The following is a 25,179-nucleotide window of genomic DNA, read 5'->3' as shown; positions in this document are numbered from 1 at the left end:
GCTTCCTCAGATCCTTGAGGTGGGTGAAAAAATCCTGCACAATTTATGCTGATGGCTTCACACAATTGCAAGGCACTGCCCAGAGCATCATCTGAACTCTACATTGGGTGTAACTCAAAACCAGAGCAGATATGAACATAATGTTAAGGGTAAGGTTGGGGAAAAAACTGAGGGTTTATATTGCCCAGCCACCCCTCCCTCAAAAACTTACCACGTTCTCTACAGCCCAGTTAAAAGAAATCTGGCACCTCCCCTATCATTTCAGGGACTTTCCTGCTACTGCCAACCCAGGTTGGCATGGGGTGAAGTTAGAAACCCATTCATGAGACACCAAACCATATTTCACTCAACTTGTCTCACACTTGGAAATTGCACACAGGCTTCCCAATTTATCAAACCACTGCCTTTCCATTCCCTCCCCCTGCCCCATCAGTACACATCGAGGTGGATTTGGATGAGTAAGAATAAGCATCCTACTTTCCAGTTCTCCTTTTTCAATTGGTATATTTTCCAGCCCCATTCCTAGTGAACGTACTTCAGAGCAGAAGAAATCCCTTGGACAAGGAGAAGAAACCACCAGGCAGCACATTTGCAGCCCAAGCCCAGGAAGTCCACAGAGCATTGACAGAAGGGCACGTGGTTCTTCAAGTCCTACAAATTCAAGATCAATCTGCAGAGGCCCAGCTCTGACCTTAAAAATGGATTTCATCAGTATTTCAACCCTGACCAGTTGCACACTCATGCATGGGCTTGGCACAATGTGTTCAAAGCAGCTACCAGATGGCTGTTACCAAGATGATACTGGCACCACTAAACTCTGCCTATAAGCAAGGGGAACAATCAGCTTTTGCAGATATAATTTGTCATAGCTCTTAAGGATGAAAGTTAAGTACACCAATCACACTACCAGGCACCGAAGCACAGAGTATCACCAAAGACCACCAAAAACCCCACAAAAAACAGTTCATATTGATGCATGTATCTGTGTTAATAAAAGAAAAATACTTACCTTATTCCCTCATTCACAAGTCAACATTGCACGACCAGCTGGCCATTACGTTTTAAAGTGTATCAGGCAAGCATCACTAAATTGACAGGGCTTCTGCAGAAGGATGTTGTGTTTATCCAGGGTATCCCTAAGAGGTTGGGTTGACATTGCCTTCTCATAAAAGGAGAGCTTGCCTGAGCAATTTGCTTAACGTTGAATCTATTTTAAGAGCAGTGACCCAGATCTTTGTTTTGTCAGCAGATGACTTGTATAACAGAGATGAATTGACAAGGAGTTAAACCAGCATTGGGCTATGCCAAGGTGCTGCTGATAAACATCTGCAGAGGCAGGTGATGGAGGAAGCTGGCACCACCAGGCTTTCCCACCTGAGATTAAGCTTTCAAACAAGCAGCCAGCCAGAGGGTCACCTCTGGTTAACAGAAGCCCTGATAAAGATATAGCCTAACCAAATGTGTGACTGTGCACCTACATCCCATACCCACACTGGGAGCATCTTTACTGTGGTTATTCAGTGGCAGAGCCCTCTTAAAACAACCAGAGCCCTTCAGTAGGAGTTTCAGCAGAGTATTGCACACAGCAAACACATCCTTTACCCAATCATACATAAGCTCTCTGATGTTCCTTGAGAAATTAGCATCTCATAGAGCCACAGAATGGTTTGGGTTGGAAGGGACCTTAAAGACCACCTAGCTCCAACCCCCTGCCATGGGTAGAGACACCTCCCACCAGACCAGGTTGCTCAAGGCTCCATCCAGCCTGGCCTTGAACACTTCCAGGGAGGGGGCAGCCAAAACTTCCCTGGGCAGCCTGTGCCAGTATCTTACACCCTCACAGGAAATATTTTTTTTCCTAATGTCTAGCCTACCTGCACCATACCTGTCCCTGACTGAGACAGGTGGTAAGAAAACAGGAAATGACCAAGCTGGTGCCCACAGGTGAGCTGATAGCTCTGCTGGAGCTGAGGGGTACAAATCACTCCATCCACACTCCCAGTTGGAAAGAGCTGCAGAGACTGAGGAGACATTTACCCATGACAAGTGTCTTTAGACAGTCCTCTGATCTGAAGCATGCTTTTTACAAGTGGTGATTAAGACGAAACTGAGCACTTAGCAAATCTGGAGGGGAAGGGCTTCTCAGAAGCCCTGAGGCTGAGGGAAAAAGAAGGGCTAGGAGCAGGCAGCTGAAGAAGGCCAAGCTACTCAGGTAGCTTCTGTTACATTTTTTTGTCTGGGAAGCTCTTTTGTTTTCAGTTTCCAGCATTTCTTAAATATCTACAACCTTATGGAAAACAGGCTGACCAAAAATTAATTTCCCAAGTATTGGATATTCTGAAGGATGAGAACATGCAAAACTCAGAGACCAAGCAGATACCATATAAGGGAGGGGGAAAAAAACTAAAATCACAGAAAACATCTCTAGGGAAGGTCTCCCCAAAACTGTAAATTTGGTCAAAAGGATGAAGACTGTTAGTATAACCACCAGCCTGCACCCTTAGCTGGGTTAAAGTATTTTTAGCAGGCCTGCTTTCCACAAGAACGTGTTGATTCCTCACAACAAAACATCACAATTACTCACATGGGATCAGTGTTTTTCCCTTTAAAAATTCACGTTCTTGCTAGGAAAGATACCTGCAATGTGAATAAGCAACTAAGCTCTCTCTAGGGTGGGTTTATTTTTATTTTATTTTTTCTCCTCTGCAGCCCAGAGCCTGCCAGCCCAGAGCACGTGAGTGATAAAGCAGCAGCAAGAATAGATTGACTGAAACAGCTACAAGCAACTGCTTATGGCTGGGTTTTTTCCCCTTGACCTCACTCTCTATTCGGTGTTTTGAGAACAGCACTACACTGCCTGACATAAATCACACAGGGAGAAAACACAGGTGCATCTGCTCAACAGAAATTGCATGTGTCCCAGCCTCCCTGGAAAGAAAAGTTTACCCCAACACTGGAAATGCAAAGCAGGGAGCAGGTGAAAGGTCCAACTTTGCTCAGGCAGGAGCTGAGGGGAAGGTAGCAAACAGGCACAGCAGTTGGTGGCACCCACATGCTCACGGCCCACAGGCAAATATCCTCCTAATTTAACTTGATGAGAAATATAGATCTGTAGCTCTGCATTAAAATGCACAGGGAGAATCAGCTTCTCTCCAACAACCCCCTCCCAAAAAAAAAAAAAAAAAAAGCAAAACCAAATAAAACCTGAATATTTTCCGATACTCTGAACTGAATATATTTCTGATATTCCTAGTAAAGTAAGGTAAAGTACAGTAAAGTAAATCAGAAGGGGCAAATACCCTCCTACCACACCTTCCTTCTGGCCTTACCGGCTACTATCATCACTCCAGTAAATTGCTGCCAATACCAGGAAAAAGGAAGGAGTCATTCAAAGCAACTATGCATGTTTCCACTCTTAATAATGGATTTTAATGAAGTATAGGAAGTAGCAATCAAAGCAACCTCATGCTAATACTATTAAATTAATCAAATATTTCTGAAGCAACAATTTTCAGGTCCAGAGCTTCCTGGACCACCCCTAACTGGAAACACAGCTTTACAGCCAGCTCCACTGGCATCACCTTGCCCACCATCAAGGGGTAACTTTGGCTAACCATGCCCAAGTGCTCACTCCATGCTGAAGCAGGATCATCATGGGGGTGTGGGGAGGCAGAAAAATAGATGACAAAAAAAAAAGTCATAAGCCTGCAGGCTTAAAATACCATGCAGTAAAACCACACAGAATTCAAGTCTACTACAGATATACCAAATATTTAATACAGAAGATTCTTAAGCATGCTGCTGTCAACTGAGCTTGAGAGAAACACTGAGCTCCTTCACTAGCATGGAGGTTAATCTGTTCCCAGTGTGCCTTTCTTTACTCAGTAATTTCAGTTTAAACAAAGATGAACTGTGGATGTATATTTTAGCTAAACCACTGCCTTTCTTTAAACAGACCCCGGGTAAAAGGGGCATTAACCTTCTCTCCCTCTGCCTGTTCAGTGCCGCTTATCAGTGAGATGAAGGGGTATCTTTCCCAAGTGTGCCCTTTAATCCTTCTGGTGCCTCACCGTGAAGCCCCAGCAGTGCAATGCCCCCCAGAGCAGGATGTGTGTGTGTGTGTGTGTGTGTGTGTGTGTGTGTGTGTCCCACCCTGGCTCTAATCTTCAATCAATCCCAGCACAGAAAGCATGAAACACAGCAGGTTAAATTCAGCAGAGCAGGACAAACAGGATCTGTGTCCGAGGGCAAGAGTGTCTCTCTCCCGAGTTTGTTCCAGCAATCCAAATGTTTCACAGGGTCAAAGCAGGGAATCTGCTGTGATCTAAACTCTTCCCAAGAACATAACACACTTTCAGCAATTCCTGCATGGGGCAAGTCCAGATCAATGGAGGGAAGCGAGCAATTCCCAAGTACACCTATATTTTTACTGAATTTGCTATATAGGAGCAATTAACCATAACAATCAGAACCTACTGCCTACCCAGTGGATTACAGAGATCAGCAACAATCCATCAAGGAAATAGATCTGCCCATTTTCCTAAATTTTGTACATTTTTTCATCCTGTTAAAATCTTCAAGAAGCACACAGTCCCAAAAGTACAAAACACATTAGCCTATACCTCCCCTTAGTGCCTTTTCAGCCTGCTAATACCATCCACACCACATACTAACAGTTTGCCCCTGGAACTGGAGCTGCTCCTCAGCAAATGCATCTCTGTCCAGATGGTGGTCTCAACAGAAACTCTTCTAAGTACCTCCTAATACCTAAAAACCAGACTTGGCTCAATCCTCCCACAACTGTCCCCTCCTTGCAGATCAAGAACAGGGGGAAATGGGGGAGGGAGGAATCTTAAAAAACAACTTGCACATTGTGCAATTGTGGTTTTCCTGGGAAAGAAGGGCTATGTTATGTTAGCACATTTAAAATCACAGATATTCAGGGGAAAGGGCTTTGATCTTTATAATTTTTTGCCTGCCACTACCAGAGAAATCACTGCATTATTATCCAGCACCTGAAAGACTGATTAAGAATACTGCAGCTATCAGCATGCACAATGCTGGAAGAGATGAACATCAGCTTTTTCTTCATCCCCTGCTGCTCACAATATGGCACAAGGCCACAGACACCCTTACACACTCCCCAATTCATCCACGAGGTGAGAAAAATATGAATAGATAATTAGTTTTACTTCACCTGCTAAGCCTGGCAGGCTGGGAAAGTGCCAGTATAATAAGCCTGGCATGAACCGCAGCTCTCCCACCAGCCCGGCTCCTGGGGAGGGCAGAAAAAGCAGTTCCTGGATGGTACAGTCCAAAACATAGCAGAAGGACAAGCAGCATCAAAGGGGAGAGCATCCCTCCTGCCCAGAGTGGATGGCCCTGGAGGGAATGAGAAGCCCCTACTCCAGAAGCAGAACCGCAAGAAAAACAGTGACTGACATATAAAGCTTCCCCCACTAAATCTTATTATCATCCTGATGAATTAAATGAACCATTTCTTAAGGCCATGATGCCCACAGTGTCTCAGAGGGACGATCATACAGGCTAGCCCACAGAACCAGAGACGGGATGTGGTGATGGTCCACGTGGAAGCTGCAAGCCAAGGGACGAACCGCTCTCCTCTCCTTTGGTTTTCCCCCTCTCTCTCTGCTTGCTGATTAACACTTAAAATCTTACACACTGGCATTCAGCATTCAGAAACACCTAAAGGACTGGGAAACAAAATTCACATATGCTAAATGCCCTACAGTGAATTGTGCTGAGCATCTAGAAGTCATATCAAATTTTGAAAAGCCAGCATCATTGCAGCAAAGAAGTCAAAGCAGGGTGGTGGGGAGTAATGGTGCTCTCCTGGACAGCAATACTGGCAAAACATGTTCCAGAAGAAGAAAATTTTAGAAAAGGTTGTTTAAAATATATTGTATTGACATTTAAACCAGTCATTCTCCTTTTACCTTTCTGACAGAATGTCTTTTCTACCTGCCACACCCAACCTCTAAAGAAGTATCAGTTGAACTACAGTTTTTTCAGCTCGATACTCTATTTCCCTCTCCTGAATATGATTAACAACCACCTCCAGTTTAAAAAGAGATCCCTTACACTTGCACCTGCATCAGAATCAGCACTGAAATGCATTGAGAGCTTTTGCTTTAAACCCACGCTTTGAAAAGTCATGACAGAGTTCGTTTTCATAAGTCTGAAGAAAGTGAAATGTTTTGCTACAATTTGTTCTGCATGCGTGTAAGACATCTCCCCTCTGGAAATGCATTTTGCAAAATCACACAGAGAAATAGCATGAAGTCATTCTCTTTGTAAAAGAGCAAACTGATTTGCAGAGGCTGGGTTTCAGGTTAAAAGAGGCAATTCAGTGATAAGACAGCACTTTAATTTTGTTTGTATGCTGAGAGTTTCCCAGAACTCTTAAGATACCTGCCCCATTTATACACAGGTTGGTTAAAGCCCTTGCTTTGCTTCCACTCTGCAGCACTTGCATCAAGTAACTGTGCAAAAAAAATAAATCTGAAACAAAACCAAAACAAACCCAACAAAGCCCACGTGGTAGCTCAGTAGAAGGCTGCATTTTGGCAATAGATGCAAACACATGCAGAACTGAATGAGCTAGTGCCTATCTCACAGCAGGGATGCACCTGGATTAAACAAAAGTCAGAAAACCATAGCAAATCAACTCGAGGTAGCTGCTTTTGCTCAGCAGGGTGAGCTGAGACACACCACCAACCACGAGGAGCTGAAATCTCTTTTTTTAAGCAGTTTTTAAACAGACCCCACAATGGTTTGCCATCACAAGCCCAGAGCAGGAGCTGGGTTTTGATCCTGCATTTCTTGGGAAGGATGGCGGTGGCTGCACTGGGAGCCACACTGTGGGACCTCTCTCCTTCCTGGCCACCCTTTTGTGTTTCCCACACCAAACAAGTCGGTTTTGCCCCATTTCTTCCCTTCTCCCCTCAAAGAGAGAAACAAAAGGCAGCAGTCTCTAAAAGCTCAAGACTGAGGTATCTGGGGCTTGGTTTATTACACGCTTAACAGAGCACTGAATTACTGGTGGTTCCTGCCTAGTTTAACTGCTTTCCTTAGATGAGAAACATGAGCAAACAAGTGTGTGTCATGAAAAAGCCCCTATTCAGGCAGAAGCCAAGGAGGGGAAAAGCATCCAGGGTTTACTACTGTTGATTAGCAGTTTTGCATTCAGGCACCAGCTGAGGCTTCAGCAAAGACTAATGCAAAGAAATCCCAATCTTCTCCACCACCTCCTCAGGGGGCTTGTCTAGCCCTGGATTTACCACCCGAGGTTAGCACAAACTAAGTCCCTGAAGCTTTAACTACAGGGACTTAGCACGTGTCAAGGACAGTGTGCCTCCTCTAGACAAAGGCTCCCAAGTCGTTTCAGTTAATATACACAAACCTTAACACCTACAATCCCAGCAGAGAGAGGAGCCCTGGCAGAGAGCATACCCCACAGAGCTCCTTCACCAGCAGGGAAACCCCTAACTTCAAGAGATGACACCACAGTTTTGTCCAAAAGACATGCGGAGACAAAATAATGAATTACCTCAGTGGAGAAAAGAGAAACCTGAGACCATTTTCCTTCTACTTTGCTCCGCTTATGGGTAATAACTGTGATACCTCTGCCTCCAAATTGAAGGTGCAAGCAGAGGTAAGCCTGAAGCCTTCATCTTGGGCATGGATCTTACCAATGCCCAATAAAGAGGGACTTAAAAAGACTTTCTTCACATGGAAGTAGGGGGTGGAAAAGACAAAATAGGCAGTCTTGCTCCCATCTACCTAGTCACCTATTTTTCACGTATCCTGTAAGGATTTTAGACCAGTACCCCAACACAAAACACAGCTGAAGTCAGCTCTGAGGGGGGAAAGTGTTGAGAACAGGGTAAAACAGATGGAATTTAATTTCTTAGGAAAGCAGTAAAGAGACCACTAAAAAAAAAAATCTAAAGAAAGTACAGAATGCAAGTGGAGAAACACATTAATGAAAAAGCAAACCTCATTCATCTTGGCAGAATTAGAGCTAGTAACAGAGGTCACACAGATTTAACCATCTCCCTGTTATTTGTTAGTTACTTTTTTTACTAAAAAGAAAAAAACAAAAAAAATGCCACAAACATGCCTAGAGGAAGAAATGCAAAGGATGATGAGTGTAGAATTTAGAGGAAGGGAAAGCAGCAACAGGAATTCACCCACATCAGATGAGTATGAGGGAAAAGAGCAAGAAGGACAAAACAAACCACAGAAAGGAAGAAAAACCTGCCATTGCTTAGAAGGAGCAAAAATATAAAATTCCTTTCATGACAAAAGATTAAGGCACATGTCAAAGATGATTAAGACATGAGGAACTTCCAAAAAGTGGAATTTATAGAAAGAATACATTTTCCTACACATCTGAACCTACAATGTGCAAGCTTTTACCCACACATCTCTAACCCCAAAATGCAGAGCCAGAACGCTATTATCAAGCTTAGTTCCACTGAGTTCAGCAAACAAGGCCTAAGCATTTCCAGCTTTAGAAAAATACTCAAACTATACAGAAGGGTTACTTATACCATGCCCTCATTCTACCACCCTTTTTTTTTCCCCTCAAATGACATTTACCCCTCTTAAATCATAAATACACAGGTGGTCTGCATAATCTGTTAGGGACATTCCTGCTGCTCTAAGACAGTAAAAAACATTCAAAACATTTTGCTCAAAACCTTTAAATCATGACATCATGTATTTTTTGAAGACAAGTGTGGCTCAGACGGTCACAAGACTTTTTCTGCTGTCACACAGAAGGGTTCCCAAAACCAGGAGGTTTTGCTGACAGGTGTGATTCAGACACAAGGCTCTAGTCATTTCAGCTTGTTGGTTTTATCATCTTTCAAACTGACTGTCCATTAGTCACTATTAAAAGAAACCCACAGAATTCAGTGCAGCAGAGGCGAACCCAATCTGCTCCTTGCAAAGAAACTCAAGACTAAGCATCCTTTAAACAGCTCCATCCATCTCTGGAGAAGAACAGCACCTTAAGGTCAGGTAAAGCATGTTTCATGGCTCTCTGGGAAACACATTCTGTACTGCTGCTGGGTGCACAGTCTGCACAAGAGAAAAAGGAATGTCCTTTGAAGGCAGACAAGCTATTAAATTTTTACTAGGTGAAATGTTTACGGAAATAAATCTTGTCCTTTCCACTCTTGGTTATTATTGTAAAATATATGGTAACTGACATATAAGTAATGGAGCTTTAAACCAAGAGTTCTTGGAAGGAAAACACACTCCCAACTTTTCAACTAACCTTGACAAAAAGCCAGGTTTTGGTAAAGCTTAGCAACACAAGTGGCTTTATGAGATTCTTCATTTATTGGGCACCTCTCACCCACACAATAAACACTGGCTGGGAGCAGGGAAGGCAAGAAGAGGGTCTGCTGAGTCAGCATCATCCACCACAACTGACTAACACAGACCCACCAGCAGTCAAAGCTCAGCAGACCAAACCATCACCTCAGAGGTGTTGCCCCACCTCAACCCTCTTCAGTGGGTTTTCATGTACATGTCAATGATTAAGATGATGGCACCTGCAAAAAGGATTTGACCTGCTCTTGTCCTGAATGTATTGATTCTGCAGGGTATTGATTCTGAAAGGATATTAACAGTGATGCAAAGGCTACTGGCTTTGTTCCCAAACTGCCAAGGACCTACAAACTAAGTTGATGCCGTCTTTTCAGATTTGAAATGCTGCCCACATTGTTTTTTTCCATCTTGCCCTGCCTGAATTACAGAGGAAGATTAAGACCCATGTTATGGTGCTACTGGGTCAGTAGATGCTCCAGCAAGCTGAAGTATCTCCAGGCTTTCAGCACAACTCAGTACCACGTAAGCAAGCAAGATCCCTCTGCCTGCTGGTATAAAGTAACTGGATACCACCCAGGGTGTTTCAGTGTCTGTTTAACCTTCCCTTCTCCTTTCTGTGATAGGAAATCCTACCAGTGAGGAGTGAAAAATAGAACTCTCCCCTTTCTTATACTGCCCAGTGCACCCACACCGTACCCATACAAAAGGTATTTCCTTACAACAGCACACGCTGACTGTGCGCTCCATTATCAAAAAGCTAAGAGGTGCAGAGCTGCAGCAGAAGAGGATGCTCCAAAGTCAAACCCCAGGCACAGTAAGGACTTGTCCTGTGACCGAAGTGGTGGCATCAATGACAGCAGTTGCACTGCCTGCTTCTCTCTTCCTTTTCCCAAAGCACTGCCACAGCACTTGGTCCATGAGGAAGCACCTCTAACCTCAGTAACTTAGCCAGAAAGAAGTCTGCTCAATAGCTAATATATTTTTATTCCTGAGGAGTAAATCAGAGCCCTCTTCCATTACCTCAGAGGAAACCGAAGGAAAGTCAGCATTACTCAGGACTGATTTACTGCCTCAAGCCATTCAGAAAACCATAAAGCTAGTGACATATAAGACAAGCAACTCATTCACAAGAGCTCTTTGATCTTAAATACAAATAAAATTAGGTCAATAGTAAAGATTTTCATTCTTTGCCATATAAGACTTCCACAAAAGCTAAAGAAAATCTTTTGCCATCTCTTCTTTTAACACTCAAGTTATTTTGCAAGAAACACTTCTTTCACATGACTTGAAACATTTTCTCCATATTCACTTGTCATCGCTCCAGAATTTAACTCTTGGCGAGCACTTAAAGCATAGAGGGGGAGCTGCATAAAGCATTCTCCACAGCCCCCAAGGACAAGTCAGATCAAAGGCTTTCACCGACTTCACATGGGGGAACGGAAGGAGCAAAGCACACCCTTCCCAACACCCAGATTAAACAAAACAAAACAAAACACACTTAAAAAAAAAAATTTAAAAAAAAAAAGAGACCTGTGTCAGTGATTTGTTATTCAAAGCAATTCCAGCTATTTTTTTAACAGATGAAGAACAGAAAGCCTGCACTGTCACTATTAATAAGCTGACATTCTTCCTTCCCCCACAAGACCACACCAGCAAAACGGGCGAAGGCGATGATTTCAGGAGAGAGGCCGGGGGCACAGAAACTCTGCCAAAGCCCCAGCAGCACAGGGACTCCTCTGTGCACGCCCCTGGATGAGCACATCAGGTGTGAGGTACCGAGCTGCTGTACAGAACACCTGCCATGAAATCAGGGAGGTCTTTTACCTCCAAGGCTTCCCTGCAGTTCTCAGAATCTTTTGTTCCCTGTCCTGTGACAGTACATCATTAAATTAATCTGCCAAAATAACAGCAGATTGCAGGATAAACTAAGGATATAGCATCACCTTGTATTTTTGGTTTAACATGCTTGATTGTGTTAATGTGGCTTTAGAATTTTATTTATTTGCTTTCTAAATCAACCAAGAACTCTCATATGCAGAAGGCCCCTGAAGCTATCACTGTAATGTGCTACATGCTCATAAACATCAAATATACCAATTTTAAAGGTATTAACATTGCTGTTTAGTCATGGTAAAATATCCTAATACCTTCCCCACTTCCATCACAGAGAGCAATGCAGTTGAACGTGAGCGGTTCGGTATGAGGCTTTTTGCAAAATTCATTTAAACAAAGGAACCTCACAGACTGCAAGACAGCACACAACAATCCCAGTGCAAACACATGTCAAACAAGCAGGGCTTCCACAAGGCTCATCCTACAAGATCCTCCTGACCAGTCACCCAAGAACATTTTGCCCCTTCCTCTGGGTGGCTCTTAAAGAGACCTGAAGGACATCATGCAAATTCTTCCTTCTCTTTGGCCTGGGTAAGTGTGCAAGCTGAGGCAAAGGAAGGTTCTCTTTTGACTAAAGCAAAAAAGTTTGTATCTGGAGATCTGGACTGTAACTCTGTCACATATTTCCTGGGTGGCTGGGAATAATTATAACCCACTCCCCACTGTACTTGCCTCCCACAGCCTCACTCCAAAGTGAAGCACAGGGGATAATTGAGTATCAGAGGAGAAGAACACAAGAGCTCTGCTTCCTTCTGTGTTTATAGAGAAGATAACTATGCAACTGATAGTTTGGTTCAACAAATGGTGCAGAATATGAAACTTCAAGTACAACATGAATGTCTGCTGAAGCTGACAAAGGAACACGCAGTATAGGGACTCAAAAACCCCCACCTGCTAACTAGAAAAAAGATACTCTGATATGCAACAGAGTGAGGTTTTAAAGTCAAAACCAAACTCAATTCCACTAGCTGATCTTTCACTTACAAGAGAAGAAATACTGTGACATGGCTGGGGGAGAGTAAGGGGAGGGAAGAGAAAGAAAAAACAAAACACAAAAACCCAAAAAGGTTTGATGGAAAAGAACACCTTGCAGAGAAGCATACCTTTGAAAAAACACTCTGTGTATCAAGCACTTCTTTACAACCCTTATCAATGTCATCAAAATAGTTAAAACTATTTCTATGATGCTCTCCTAAAAAGCAGTAACCTGGGATAAATGCTTTCTGTGGAGAATATAGTTTATCTGACCAGGAAATACTCTAGCACTTACTGCCCAGGGAACAAAAAGGAAAGATGAGGAATTGACTGCTTTTCACACTGACGGTTCTTCTCAACCAGACCACCCAGAAGTTCTGCAGAAATAAACGTGGCTATATTTAAGTTCTTTTACATAAGAGTGCAGAGATACTAACTGAGGGCAAGCACATTCACCACTTGATAAAGGCATGCAAAAACAGGTCACTTATTTATGAGTCCTTTGGGAAAAGGAATGCTTTCCTTCCAGTGTTAGGTAAGAGGGATTTTACATGTCATTCAATTTCACACATTCATTTAAAAAGGCATCTTCATGTATGCTGTATATCCCAGAAAAGGGACTGTAGGAGCTACCACATCCATGGTACAGAGTGGGTACATCTAGAATATACACAATTGAAATATTCATCCTATGTTCCCATTATAATTAACAGACAAAGACTCAGGTACAGAGGAATTTATCCCATCCCAGGGTAGTTATCTCCAGAGGCCATTCCCCTGTCCTATTTCTCTCCACTGTGAACACTGTGAGTCCTAGAGCACACAGCTCCAATTTAAACAGCAAAAGGACAATAGGCAGCCCACCTACTTAAGCACCTTACAATAAAGTACCATCCAAGCCCACTGCACAGAAACAAGCTGCAAATTACTGATCAGCCATGCATATCTACACCTCTCACTACAAAACTAAATTTTCACCTATCAGGCCACCATAAAATTAATGGAGATACCCAGAACTGTCATTTTTTAGGAGAAGCACAAAAGAAAGTCAGGACTTCTAGTCAGCAAACATCTCACCAGAATATGCAAGTTCTCCCAAGAATTATTTTAATTATTGCAGTAGCACATGCTAGGGCACTACAGCTGAGGGCCCATCAGTATTTCCATTTCCCTCATTTACCCCTCCCTGCAAGGTTATAACTCAGAAACAAAAATTCCCTTTTGCCTCGTAAGATGTGTACGGCTGTGCTTCCTTTTAGATATTCCATTGAGTTTTCCTTTTGAAACGCAAAAATTAAGAAAAATAATTAACTGCAATAATGTTGGGGGGGTCCCAGACGTTAAGATACATAAACCCAAGTAGAGCATAGTATACTTTACTACAAGGCATTTAAGGCCTCTGGACCTTAAGCTGCATTTGAAAAGAAAACAACCCAATACCATTAGATAGCTCAAAGCGGAGGAGGCAGGTTTTGAAAAAAGTTTGTTTTGTTTTGAGCTTACTGTTTAAATTAGAATCATGAACTCTTGCCCACTGTCATCCCCTACAGCCACTCTCACAAAATCCTGGGAAGAAGCAATTGAAACTACCAGAGCTTAACTGAATTTGACTGTAGTATTTTTAAGACTTCAAGTAATGTTTAACCATTCCGAATGCAAAAATCCCAAACAAAGTGCATCGGCTTTGAGATAAATCAGCAGGAGTAAAGCATAGCCTCGGTAGCCCTCAGCAAGTTAATAAAACTCAGATTTGGTGCAACCAAGTATTTCAAGCTGCTGCCATTCCTTTACCTACTTAAGTAATGTGCTCCCACTTCACCTCTGTTCCCTGGTGAAGCTGCCAGGTACAGTAATTAAGTCAACAAGTCCATACCATGGGCTGGTACAGTATTTAAAGATGGTAACTCAAATGTTCAAACCTAAAACCAGCCCAATTTTCAAACCCCTAAAATATCCGGTGATGCTAAGGGGAATTCCATAGGCATACCGAAAGGAAAAGCCATTTTTGGGGATAATACAACAGGGAGTGAGGAGTCAAAGACCAGGCAGACAGGTGGTATGGATGGATGTGAAGACTTGTATTTCCATGTGGAGAGTGGCATTATGTGAATGAAAGCCTTGGGAGGAGACTTAAAAAGCAGGGCACCACCCACACCTCCGAAGGTGCCAATACAAGATACCCAGAGGGATCTTTTAGGACTTCCCCAGCCAGGGTGGTGGGAAGAGCATTGAGCAAGTGGACCTCAACTGCAGCCCCATAGTTACTGAGGCACTCAAAGCACACTGAGGCAGGGGAGGAAGCAGACAAGGACCCAGAGCACACCTCCAACAGCCCCAGCAGTCACACTGACCACAGCAGAACTTCTCCAGGGGCAGTGCTACCTTGCCCTGGATCTGCCTAAAGCCCATGCAGCTCCTTCAGCTGCAGGTACAGACCCATGAGTCACCGAGATCCCTGCACAGGGAGCAGCTCTTATCAACACACCATGGGACCACTCCAAAGGGAGGTGACAGAGACATAGCAGATAAGCACTACAGTACCAGTATAACTGCATCCGCGTTAGCAGTTCTACTGCATTAGCTGTTTCATTACTAGACAGGCTGATCAGGACCTGTTGGCACTTGCAGTGTCCTGTTTGCACAGCCATAATGACAGCTCCAGCAGCAGAACAACCCAGGGAGGCACAGCTTTGCTGGGAAAGAAGGGTTTTGCCAGGAATCTTAGACAATCTCTCCCAAAAGTCATCACTTATTCTGGCACATGAGCATACCACTGCTAGGTGGGATGAGGGAAAGCTCATCAACCTGGGCCACACTGAAATCAGCAAAAAAACCCATGCCTCCTGGTATGCATAAGCCTAGAGAAAGCTAGGGATCTGCCATGGGTAGAAGCTAACCTCTTTTGTTATATATAAATATGTATTATTTAATATAAATTATATATGATAATGTATTTCTACTGACAATTAAGCTGTCCCTTACTTTTTCTTATATTAAGCACTTCTGTGACTCCACACCACATTTTGTTTTCTATAACTATGAATCGTGCACTGATTCAGTCTCAACATTTAAGCCAGGTTCTTCTTCACCCTCTGATTTCCTCTTAATTCACCTTCACCAGGCTGCCTCTCTCTGAGCTGTCCCACTATCTCTTCCCAACTCTAAATCTTCCCATAGATTGGGTCCTTCACTTGTCAGTATTATGCAAGATCAAGCAGGAGGAGGGCATGGGAAAACCTCAGGGAGATGTCAACACTCTTCATGCCTGCTACAATGACTTGCACAGGGCACTTGAGACAGGAGTTAGTCACACCAGTTTCTAAATAAAGTGGAGAGAACCCCATTCCATCCATACATCCATCCATCTGACCCCTATGTGCTTTGGAAATGCCAGTCCCCTGTAAGGCTGAGTAGCTCCATTCCCCAGTCTCTGAGATTTCATTCTTCTCCAGTGGTGCTTTTACAGATTTGCCGAACAGCAGCAAATTAAAACCAACACCACTGAGGTCAAGACATAGTTATTCATTACATTCACAACAACAGACTTCACTCTGCTGCAGGATGGCAAAGGCCTCCAGAGCAAGGAACCACTCTGCCTGCACGACTGTCGTGTCTCCGGTCTGTACTCCTCTTACAGAAAACTACTCTGTCCTTTTCCTAACACTGAAATAGATACCACAGGACTGCTGAGCCCTGTGACCACCCAGGAGGAGATACATCAAGCTTTGCTCAGGACAGAGGACCTGGAATAAGGGTCAGGTGGGGGCACCATGAACTTCACAGCAGCGTTTTGACCATTTGGCAGTGACCTGCAGTTTGTAATCGTCGTCACATTTTGTGTCTTTATGCAAGAGGTTCACTGGAAGCAATACTGAGATGCAATGTCAAAATCTTCAGCTCTCCTACATTCAAAGCTACCTCAAGGTTCCCAAAGGGAACCTTGCACAGCTGTAGGGTTTTTTCCCTCTGCCTTCCTGCAGTTGCCTGCTTTCAGAGCCAACAGTACCTTTTTTGAGCCTGTGCCGACCTGAGAAACAATCAGGGACCCACAATGCTACAAACTCAAGATATTTGATAAGAAAACTCTCGTACAAAGCTATGCGATCCCCTCCCAAATCCACCTCTCGTTCAGGCGAGTTGAATTCTTTCCATCAGCTCCAGTGGGAGTTGGACTGGGAACTAAAATAACACCGCAGATAAGGATCTTACTGTAACTTTTGACTAAAGTCAAGCTTGTATTATGCAAGTCAACGCTATTGAGTTTAAATATCAACGTCATCCACAGCAGGGAAAAACACTTCTGGCAGAGCCAGAGAGTATAGTCAGAAATGCAAAAAGGGAAAAATAAAAATACTGCTTTTCCTCCAAGGAAAACAGATTTCAAGTAGGTAGGTACACAAGCTACCTGACTGATACCAAGCTTGCAACAGAAATTATGAGTTGAAGAGAAAGGAGTAGGACATAATTGTGTATACAAATACACACTAGACCACATGAGAAAAATCAGCTAGCATTCCAGTCCAGAAATTTATACTAAAAAGCATATATACTGAAAGGCGGGGGAATCCAAAGGGTGAACACCTTGTAATGCCGGATTCCCTCTGGGGACGTTCTTCTACATTATCCCCTACAGTGGGAGGTGCAGATCTGCCACCTTCATAGAAGCCAAAGAAAGCATCTCTGCAAATTACCACTAAGACTCTGGTGCATGGAATATAACCTTGATAGTATGCCACCAAAATTTGCATTACCAGGAGAAAGCAAAACTAAAACAAGGAAAGAGAAAATGTATGTTTCTGGTTTTCTCCCCTTCTTTCTTTAATATCCTCAAACAAAAAAAAAGAAATCCCTATGCCAGGCCTTATGAATAAAGCTCACCTTCCCTGTGCTTGCAGCAAGGTGCAGACACCTTCATGGGGAAAAATATTTGTCTTTGCAAGCCTGGGGAAATACCCCCTACCACTGCCAACAAGGAGAGAGCACACGTACACAGCCAGAGAGTACAAAATTATTTGAACTGAAATGTTATCCACACCAGCTGAACAATCTTCCTACAGAAAGCTGAAAAAATTTCCAGAGAGCCAGAGAAAGACTCTGGACTGCATTTGATTACAGCCATCACCTCAAAACCCTGCACACACCCAGGTCCCAGAAAGTCAGGACTTCTTCTAATTACTCCAGGAATAAGGAGTCCCTGCTACAGGAGCCTGCAATTTGATTGAGGACAAGACATGCAAAAAATACATTTTGACAAACAGACAGATGGACTGGGGGAGGAAGAATGAGAGGGACATGTGGTTACCCACAACTGGCAGGTTGCTTTCTTTTCTCCTTTTCTTTTTTTTTTTTTTTAATAAAAATAAATATCAGTAATCCCCACTGGCCACCTGCCTAGCTTTTGTATATTTAATTAAGAAGGATTTGGGTGATGGGGAACTGGTCAAAAGTTCAGCCAATTTGGAAGAGGGCGGGGGGTTGCAAACAACACCCAGGGCTACATCTAGCCACAGCACCCAAGGAAATGCCAGTATTTCAGCCACTGCCTGAAACTTTTCCCATGGCAAAACTTCCTTTTGCAACACAATCCATGAAAAATCAGAGGAGGACGGGAAGAAGAGCAGTTCATACTTAAAGAGAGAGCTAGTCTAGACCAGTTCCTGAAAACCAGTGACCTCACTGGTCCTCAGTACAGTTTGTCTTTATAGGGATAAGACTGGAATTGTATTCACATTTAACAAAATCATTTGAATCCACAATGATGTCCCTTTAGCAGTAAGAGAAAAAAAGGCAGAGGGTGGAAAATTCAGCTGAGTTAGAGAATACTAAGCACTGTCTTCCCTTCCTAACCCTCAACACAGTTACCTTGTAAAATAGAAAGTCCATTAAGATAAAAATAGAGTATCCTCAGCGTGGGAAAACATTTATCCAAGTCTTAATTTATTTTCAAATCAGTGTTTAAACGATCACATCTTACATCACTTCCTTTTATGAGGCAGCAGTTAGACAATACACATCATTTACATGCAGTTTCAGAATGCTGCAACATAAATCAACAAAAGAAGCCTTCACTGTGAATTAACTATTACAAGGCTCTTAGAAAGCCACACCAGCCTGTGTTGAGGGCAATTAGGAGTATCATTCCTAATTCTCATCTTTCTGGTACATTCTCAGGAGTCACACAAAAACATCCTCCTCTCCCTCCCCCCCCAAGTCGTTGCTTCTTCAAGAGAATTTCGGTATCTGTGAGATTTAACAGTGCACTCACAACAGTTAAAAGTTTTAACTGTCTTTAAAAACACACACACCCAGAAGAAAACCAAAGAGAAAGTGACCGAGCAAGTTAACACAGTTCTGTCTCAGTAACAAAATTATTCAGCCTTATGCCTCTGTGAATGATCAGATAAGATATTTTGAAATGTGCAAAATATTAACCGATGCCTTTAGTACATAGGTCATTTTTTACATTTAAAGGAAAAAAAAAAAAAAAAAAAAAAAGAAGGAAGCTAGGACCCAGTTTGAATCTGATCTTGAGGCAAATTTCAAAACTGTTTTCATTTTATGCAAGCCAAACTTCAAATTAAGCTTACTACTGGATGGGGAAAAAAAATCTAACTGCAGCAACGCTAAAAATGCTTCTCCACTATTAGCGAAAGATAAAAAAGGCGGCTAACAGTTTGGTAAGCTGGCTACGAGTTCCAGCTACACCAAAGTTCCCTGATAAAGCAGGACTGAGTTCAGGAGGGAAGGGGACAAGAGGCACAGCCATCTCACACACGGAACTGTACAACTGCAGGTTAACACCATATTTCAGTTGAATTCTGTGCCTTTTAACACCATTTTGCAGTTGAATTCTGTGCCTTTCTGTGCCTCACTCCTTACTTGCATTGCAGGAGCTAAAGGTGGCATAAGAGGGCTGAGGGGTGCTGAGCCCCAGGCAGGGATGCTGCTCTGCCAGCTCTGCCTGCAGCTCTGGCCCCGGACAAGTCCACACATGCCTCTGGCTCCCATCAGCTGATACCAAGCTGGTGAAAGGAAATGTCTCTCTCTGAACTCCAGCTGAGGTGTGGAGCTCCTTAAAAGCTCTGACCTGCAGACCCAGCAACAGTCCTTCAGCATCAGCTCCAAGGGAACTCGCTTAACTCTTTGCTTTCTATCCGACCAGCAACACAACTTGCAGAAGTTTCCCTCTTCCTCCCCTGCCATCATTTTGGGATATTCAACTAGCTACAAAAGAGGAAGCTTCCAGGCCAGGCTTTCATTCTCCACGATTTCAGGGGATCAACAAAGGAGCTCCACTTTGCCTCATGAACAATGAGCCACCCCCACGCCTCTCCCTCCACTGCTGCTCCTTTACCTGTGCTGGGCAAAGACTCCCACAAAAACACTTTCTTTTAAACACTCAGTGCTGGGGAACCTTAACCTCATTTCCCCCACCCCCCGATTCACCACTGCATAACAAGTTCTTCTTGAAATGCAAGGCTCCTTTATAGCACAAGGAAAGCTGTAAGTGATGCTATATGAAGATGAAAATAAATTCTACAAATTTCAAGCTGAACACTTGAAAAGCTTGTATTATTAATACGTCGTTGCAGAGGTCCCAGACCCATAAGCCAACTTACTTAGCACAAAAGCTAACTGACCTAGGGGCATTAAATCCCAGCAGGACCCACACTGCTTTGTGACAGCCTCCACTTGCACTTGGGTGGCAGAAAACGAAGGGGTGTCCCCACATTTCACGTGCATGGATACACCTCTACGCAGCTATCCACCCACATACAGCAGTGGCAGTACTGCCTATAGAAACACCGGCAACTCGGCAGACCCAAGTAATTAATTTCCAGCAAGCCAAAAAAAAAAAAAAAATTAAAAAAAAATCAGGCCCGTTTTCTGTTTTTCAACAGGTCGGTGCAGCCTCCTTCCCACGGCTGGAGAGAAGCCTCCCCCCCACCCCAAGAAGGTACAAGGACCTTCTTTATCATCACAGCCGGGGTGTATGAGCTAGACAAAGAGATAACGTCATGCCCTCTCCCGCCCACCCCCCGCAGGTAGCCAGCCAATCCCCGCCTCGCGCCCCGATGACATCATCAGCGATGCCGACACAGAAATGTGGAACTCGCATCCGAGTAACCTCCGCACCCCAGAGATTTCGGGGCACGGGGCCCGCGAAGGCGACCTACTCGCCAGGGCAAATGGGTTGGAAGGGGAAATTAAAAAATAAAATTAAAAAAAAAAAATTAAGTAGATATTTGGGATGAGGGATTTCAAGGAGGGGGTTGCTAGGTAGGAGGAAAGCGGAAGGCAGCAGCAAGCAAACACAGTGTAACCACGTTTTGGTTTGCAGTTCTTCCAAAAGTCCTGAAAACACACACAGATTCACCTTTCGGTGTCCCCTGAAGCATTTTTCCTAACAAAACAGTGGCGAAGAAAGTAAAAATTGCCACACTGCTATTGCACTGATTTTTTTTTTTACATCACTGCATTCTTCTAAGAAGAAAGGTTTACTCACAGCAAGAAAGTTTTTTTGCTTTGCTGGTTTTTGTTTATGCACAACCCAGTTATGTGTCCACATTCTAAGACTGTGCACACAAACGTGGCCAAATGCCTAAGAAGCAGCAGTGCCAATCCAAACTTACACACCTGTCAATCCCCTACTGCCCAAAAGGCTCTATAGTAAAGAAGTATTTAACTATTTATTTTATTCTTGACATCCAAACCACCATGCCCTCAGTTACCAGGCAAGAGGAAACACTGCCACTGCTGCCTGACCAATGAATAAGGACAGGGAATCTCAGGCAATCACTTAAACTAAGTGCCCTGACAGAGCCTGCTGGCTGCTCCCCCTGTTTCTGAGTGACCTTCTGAGTGACTTATGCCCTTAGACCTTAGGTGTTCATTCACTCTTCCAAGTCAATAAATGCATACACTGGGTTTCGTTGTTAATGTTAACTATTCCAGAGACTTCTAACACTCTGAAGAAAAGCTAAATTGATTATTTCTATTGTCAAGACAGGTAAGCCACCAAGAACTTTGCTTGTTATGTCAAAGCACCAACAAGCAAGCAGAGAAACAATGCACCAAATTGCAATAATTAACATGAGAGTTTCAAATCACCTATTCATACCCTGCTTTTTTTGTTTGTTTGTTTTTGTAAGAAGGGTTCAGGAGATGGGAGCAAAAGTATTACATAAAATAGATAAATGGTGTCACTCGATTTGTCAGAAAAAAAATTAAACGGTCAAGGTGGTGTCAAAGGGCACCTTCTCATCCATCTCCCCCCTGTGCACTGGCTGTTTGAGACACATCCTTTTTCCCAGCTTTCTGCCAACAGCAGCCACCTGGCTATTCCACTTCTGGCCTTAAAAATTCAACTCACATGATGCGCAGACTGCTTCTTCATCACGGAGGCTGAGGTTCACGCCCTCAAAACAAGCTGACATGTGTTTCATTTGCAGAAGAGGCACCAAAGTGCTTTATTTAGTTACTGGAGCTCTATCTTGCCATCAGGGAAACTCACCAATTATACTGCCTTGTTTATAAGCAAAAAAAAAAAAAAACCATCCCAAACCCCAGCAGCTAAGCACACTTGGTTACTTTCAGTTATCCCTCCTTCTCGCTGCAAATATGCCTTACATTTCTATTTAATATAAGGCTAGAGCCTTCAGTCTTTAGCCAAGTACTAAGACTGCGAATAATTAGTCATCTTGGTAGCTAGCACTCACTGCAAAGTCATGCAACCTCGAGATTTGTTTGTTTCAGACTGCACACTGGGGGGGGGAGGGAAAAAAAAAAACGGGGAAAAAAAAAAAAAAAAAAAAGTAGGCTAGTTTCACACCCACATGGGCACTCTCCGATTTCTATTTTTTTAAAGTCATACACTTGTCAAACAGGTTATACTGGGAATTCTGATTTTCACCAAAAAAGCCTGCCTGCTTCGATCGCTTATTATTGTCACTCGGCCCTCCCCCCCCCATCGTTGCACAGCACAGCAGGCTCGGACACAGCACCATTCATCCGCGACTCGGCAGCTTCTGCACTTTGAAGGTTTTCCAACAAGGAAGCCGGGTGACAATTTTAATGAAGGCCAATGCCTTTGTCTAAAGTCACCGCAGCAGCGGCAGCAACTTCCATGAGGACTTTCAGGAGCAATTCTGAATAAGCCCATGGATCTATCTGTACAGTTCAGACACTGACTTTGTCCACTCGGTTGGTCATTTTTGCGGGGGGCGGGAAGGGAGGGCAGGGGGCAATACCGACAATAAAGGACTGTTTCATCATTTCAGGATGGGCACTTGGGAGAGTGCCTCACTGGAAAAGCAGAAGCCAAGAGGCTGACAAACTTGTCACGGGCAGCAACAATGACAAGGACAACATTTTGATCGTCCCCAACTGTTCCGCTTGCCACAGCGGGCGGCTGGGCCGTCAGCCGTGGACTCAGCCCCGCAGACACACCGGGTGCCCTCCAGAAAAATGGCAAGAATAAAAGGAAAAAAGATTCCGCCACAAACCTTGTAGACTTGCCCGTACGTGCCATTGCCAACCACTTCCACCAGCTCAAAAATCCCAGCGGGGTCCTAAGGAGGGGAAAAGGGGCAGAAGGGGCGCGGGGTCAGGGGAAGGGGAAGAGGGAGAAGAGAAGCGGGGTTACATTTTTTGTCAGGCGATGGCTGCTGGCAGAGCCCTGCGAGCCCATACCGGAGCCAGCGAGCGAGCCCGGCTGCTGGCGGCGTGCAGCTGTTGCGCCCTGTTTTTCCACGCACATGCCAATACATGCAAACAAAGGAAAAGCAGCCCAGGGCCGCGCTCCCCCCGCCCGCCCCCCCGGGGCTCCCCTCACTCGGCCGCCGGCACCCCGTGCCCCGGCACCGGTCCCGGCCCCATGCTCCGGCCCAGCCCGACCGCTCCCACCCCGGCCCGGCAGCTCCGGCAGCGCCGCGCCCGCCCCCGCCCCGCCGGCCCTAGGGGGGGGCCCCCGCCCCACCGCCCCAGCCCCTCGCCCCGACACTCACCCGCAGGGAGGAAAGGTCGATATCCACCAGACTTTTTGCAGGAGAATCGTTCGCCATTTTCCCGTCTCTTTCTTTTAATTTTTTTTTCCTTTTTTTTTCTTCTCTGTTAAATAATAGGGAGTCCGCCCCCTCCCTTCCCCTCCCCGAAGCAGCTGTGAATTGCGCGGAGCTCCTCTCCTCTCTTCCGCCCTTCCCTTCTTCACTCCAGCCCCGCCGGGTTGAAACTCTTCAGCATTGGGAGGGGTTGGCGGGGGGGATGATGGATAGATAGATGGATGGTGGGAGGAGGAGGGGGGGAGAGGGAGGTAAGGGAAGGAAAGGAGGGAGGGAGGAAGGAGCGGGGGTGCTGTGGTCCGTCTGTCTCCCCGCGGTGCGGGGCTGGATCCCCCCAAAGCGGGCGGTGATGCCCCTGGCCGTCCGGTCGGTCGGTGTGGGTGGGTGCCCGCGCGTCCCCGGCGGCAGCGGGCTCACACCATGTCGCGACGGCGGCGGCAGGACCGGCGCCGGGGCCGGCAGCCTCTGGCAGCCTCACGGTGCGCCCCGCGCCCGGGCATGGCACGGCTCGGCCCGGCCTGGCCGGGGGCGGCGGTGGGGCGGTGCTCACGCCGGGAACCGGCAGCGGCAGCCGCGGCCCCGCTCTGGCATGGGAGGCTCACGCCTAGCTCCGCGGCGGAGCCCCCGCCGCCTCCGAGCCCTCCCCGCGGCGCTGCCCTCGCATCAAACGGCGCCGGGCACCGGCGGGCAAGGGGCTGCGCGTCCCGGCGGCGGCGGTGCACGGGCGCGGAGCTGCGAGCCAGACAAAGATAGCCGGGGAGGAGGAGGAGGAGTAGGAGGAGAAGGAGGAGGAGGTGGAGAAGGAGGAGGAGAAAAGGGATACAAAATACACTGAGAGCGGAGAGAGAGAAAACAGCTCCCCCTTCCCTTCTCCAACAGGAAAAACCGGCGGAAACGCGCCCGCACCAAAGCACTGCTGGGTAAACTCGCGGGGAGAGAGAAAGGGAGAGGAAGACAGGGGAACGGCCCCGGCAGCCTTTCCCGCCCCCCAGCAACAGCTCCGAGGGGGCGGGCGAAAGCGGTCCCCGCCCTGCTGCCAACATCGCTTGGGCCCGGCTGGTAAGGCAGGGAGCCACGAGTGTCCGCGTCGGGGTCGTTGACAGCTGGACAGAGGGGCCGTGCCGAGCCGCCCGGGGGGCTGATGCGGGCAGCTCCCCCGCCTCTCCCCCGAGGCGTAGACACGGTGGGGGGATCGTGTTCGGGGGTCTGGCAGCCGCCCCGCTGTCCCTGTCGCACCTCTGAGGCCAAGGCACGGTCGGTGTGAGGTGGTCGCCACCGGTATCACAGGGCACTTGTTGGAAACAAAAAATAAGAAAGGTGCACGAGGGTGTTTGGAGCTACCCACTGCCTGTGGGGTGGGTGGCAGGGTTATTTTCCTTTCCCATCTCCTGTGAGATGAACGGCAAAACCTCTCATCTCTTTTTTTTTCCTCCCCACCAGAGTCCCCAGGCCCCCAGGCAAAAGGTTCCTGCCTCATCTGGGACCTCTGCAGAGACAGAGACAAATACTGGCCTCCAGAAGCAGATCCAACTCACGAGAAGGCATTTTAACACAACATTTACTGACGACCAGAACTGTCTTAGGCCCCATTCCCGCCCAGATGGATCCTCCATCATAATCTAAATCACGTGGAAAAATCTCATTAACCTCTCTGAAGCTAGTTGCATCAGACAGTTGCACACAGGTGTAAAGCTTGGCAGGATTTGTCTCTCATTGAAGTTCTTTATCACACCGAGATGGCAAAAATGTTACCTGCTTGCAAGAGGTCGAGTTACGTTTCCTGTGGGAACCAAGGTTTTCCTGTCTCTTCTACTTTAACCACAAAATTACATATACATAGCTATAAGTATCACAGAAACATACATTTAAAACAAAGCAAACCTGTTGA

At 45.5% G+C, this 25,179-nt stretch overlaps 1 protein-coding gene across 8 annotated transcripts in view; it reads right to left on the bottom strand.

Moving 5' to 3' along the window:
* MAP4K4 (mitogen-activated protein kinase kinase kinase kinase 4) overlaps positions 1–23,797 on the bottom strand; it is a 163,933-nt gene extending 140,136 nt beyond the window's left edge. For 4 of the 8 annotated variants that reach the window (XM_030448518.1, XM_030448527.1, XM_030448542.1 and 1 more), the window contains exons 1-2: positions 23,238–23,797; positions 22,737–22,802 (exon numbers count right to left, since the gene is read on the bottom strand). In XM_030448518.1, the coding sequence (XP_030304378.1) occupies positions 22,737–22,802; positions 23,238–23,294 (123 nt within the window). In that variant the 5' untranslated portion in view covers positions 23,295–23,797. The remainder of the gene's footprint in view (positions 1–22,736; positions 22,803–23,237) is intronic. The other 4 variants (XM_030448559.1, XM_030448566.1, XM_030448551.1 and 1 more) reach the window with 1 other exon arrangement.
* Positions 23,798–25,179: the final 1,382 nt, after the last annotated feature.

This window comes from Calypte anna, chromosome 1 (genome assembly GCF_003957555.1).
Source record: "Calypte anna isolate BGI_N300 chromosome 1, bCalAnn1_v1.p, whole genome shotgun sequence".
Taxonomy (NCBI): Eukaryota; Metazoa; Chordata; class Aves; order Apodiformes; family Trochilidae; genus Calypte; species Calypte anna.
Note: the sequence above shows the minus strand (reverse complement) of the source record. Positions and strands in the feature narration are given on the sequence as shown.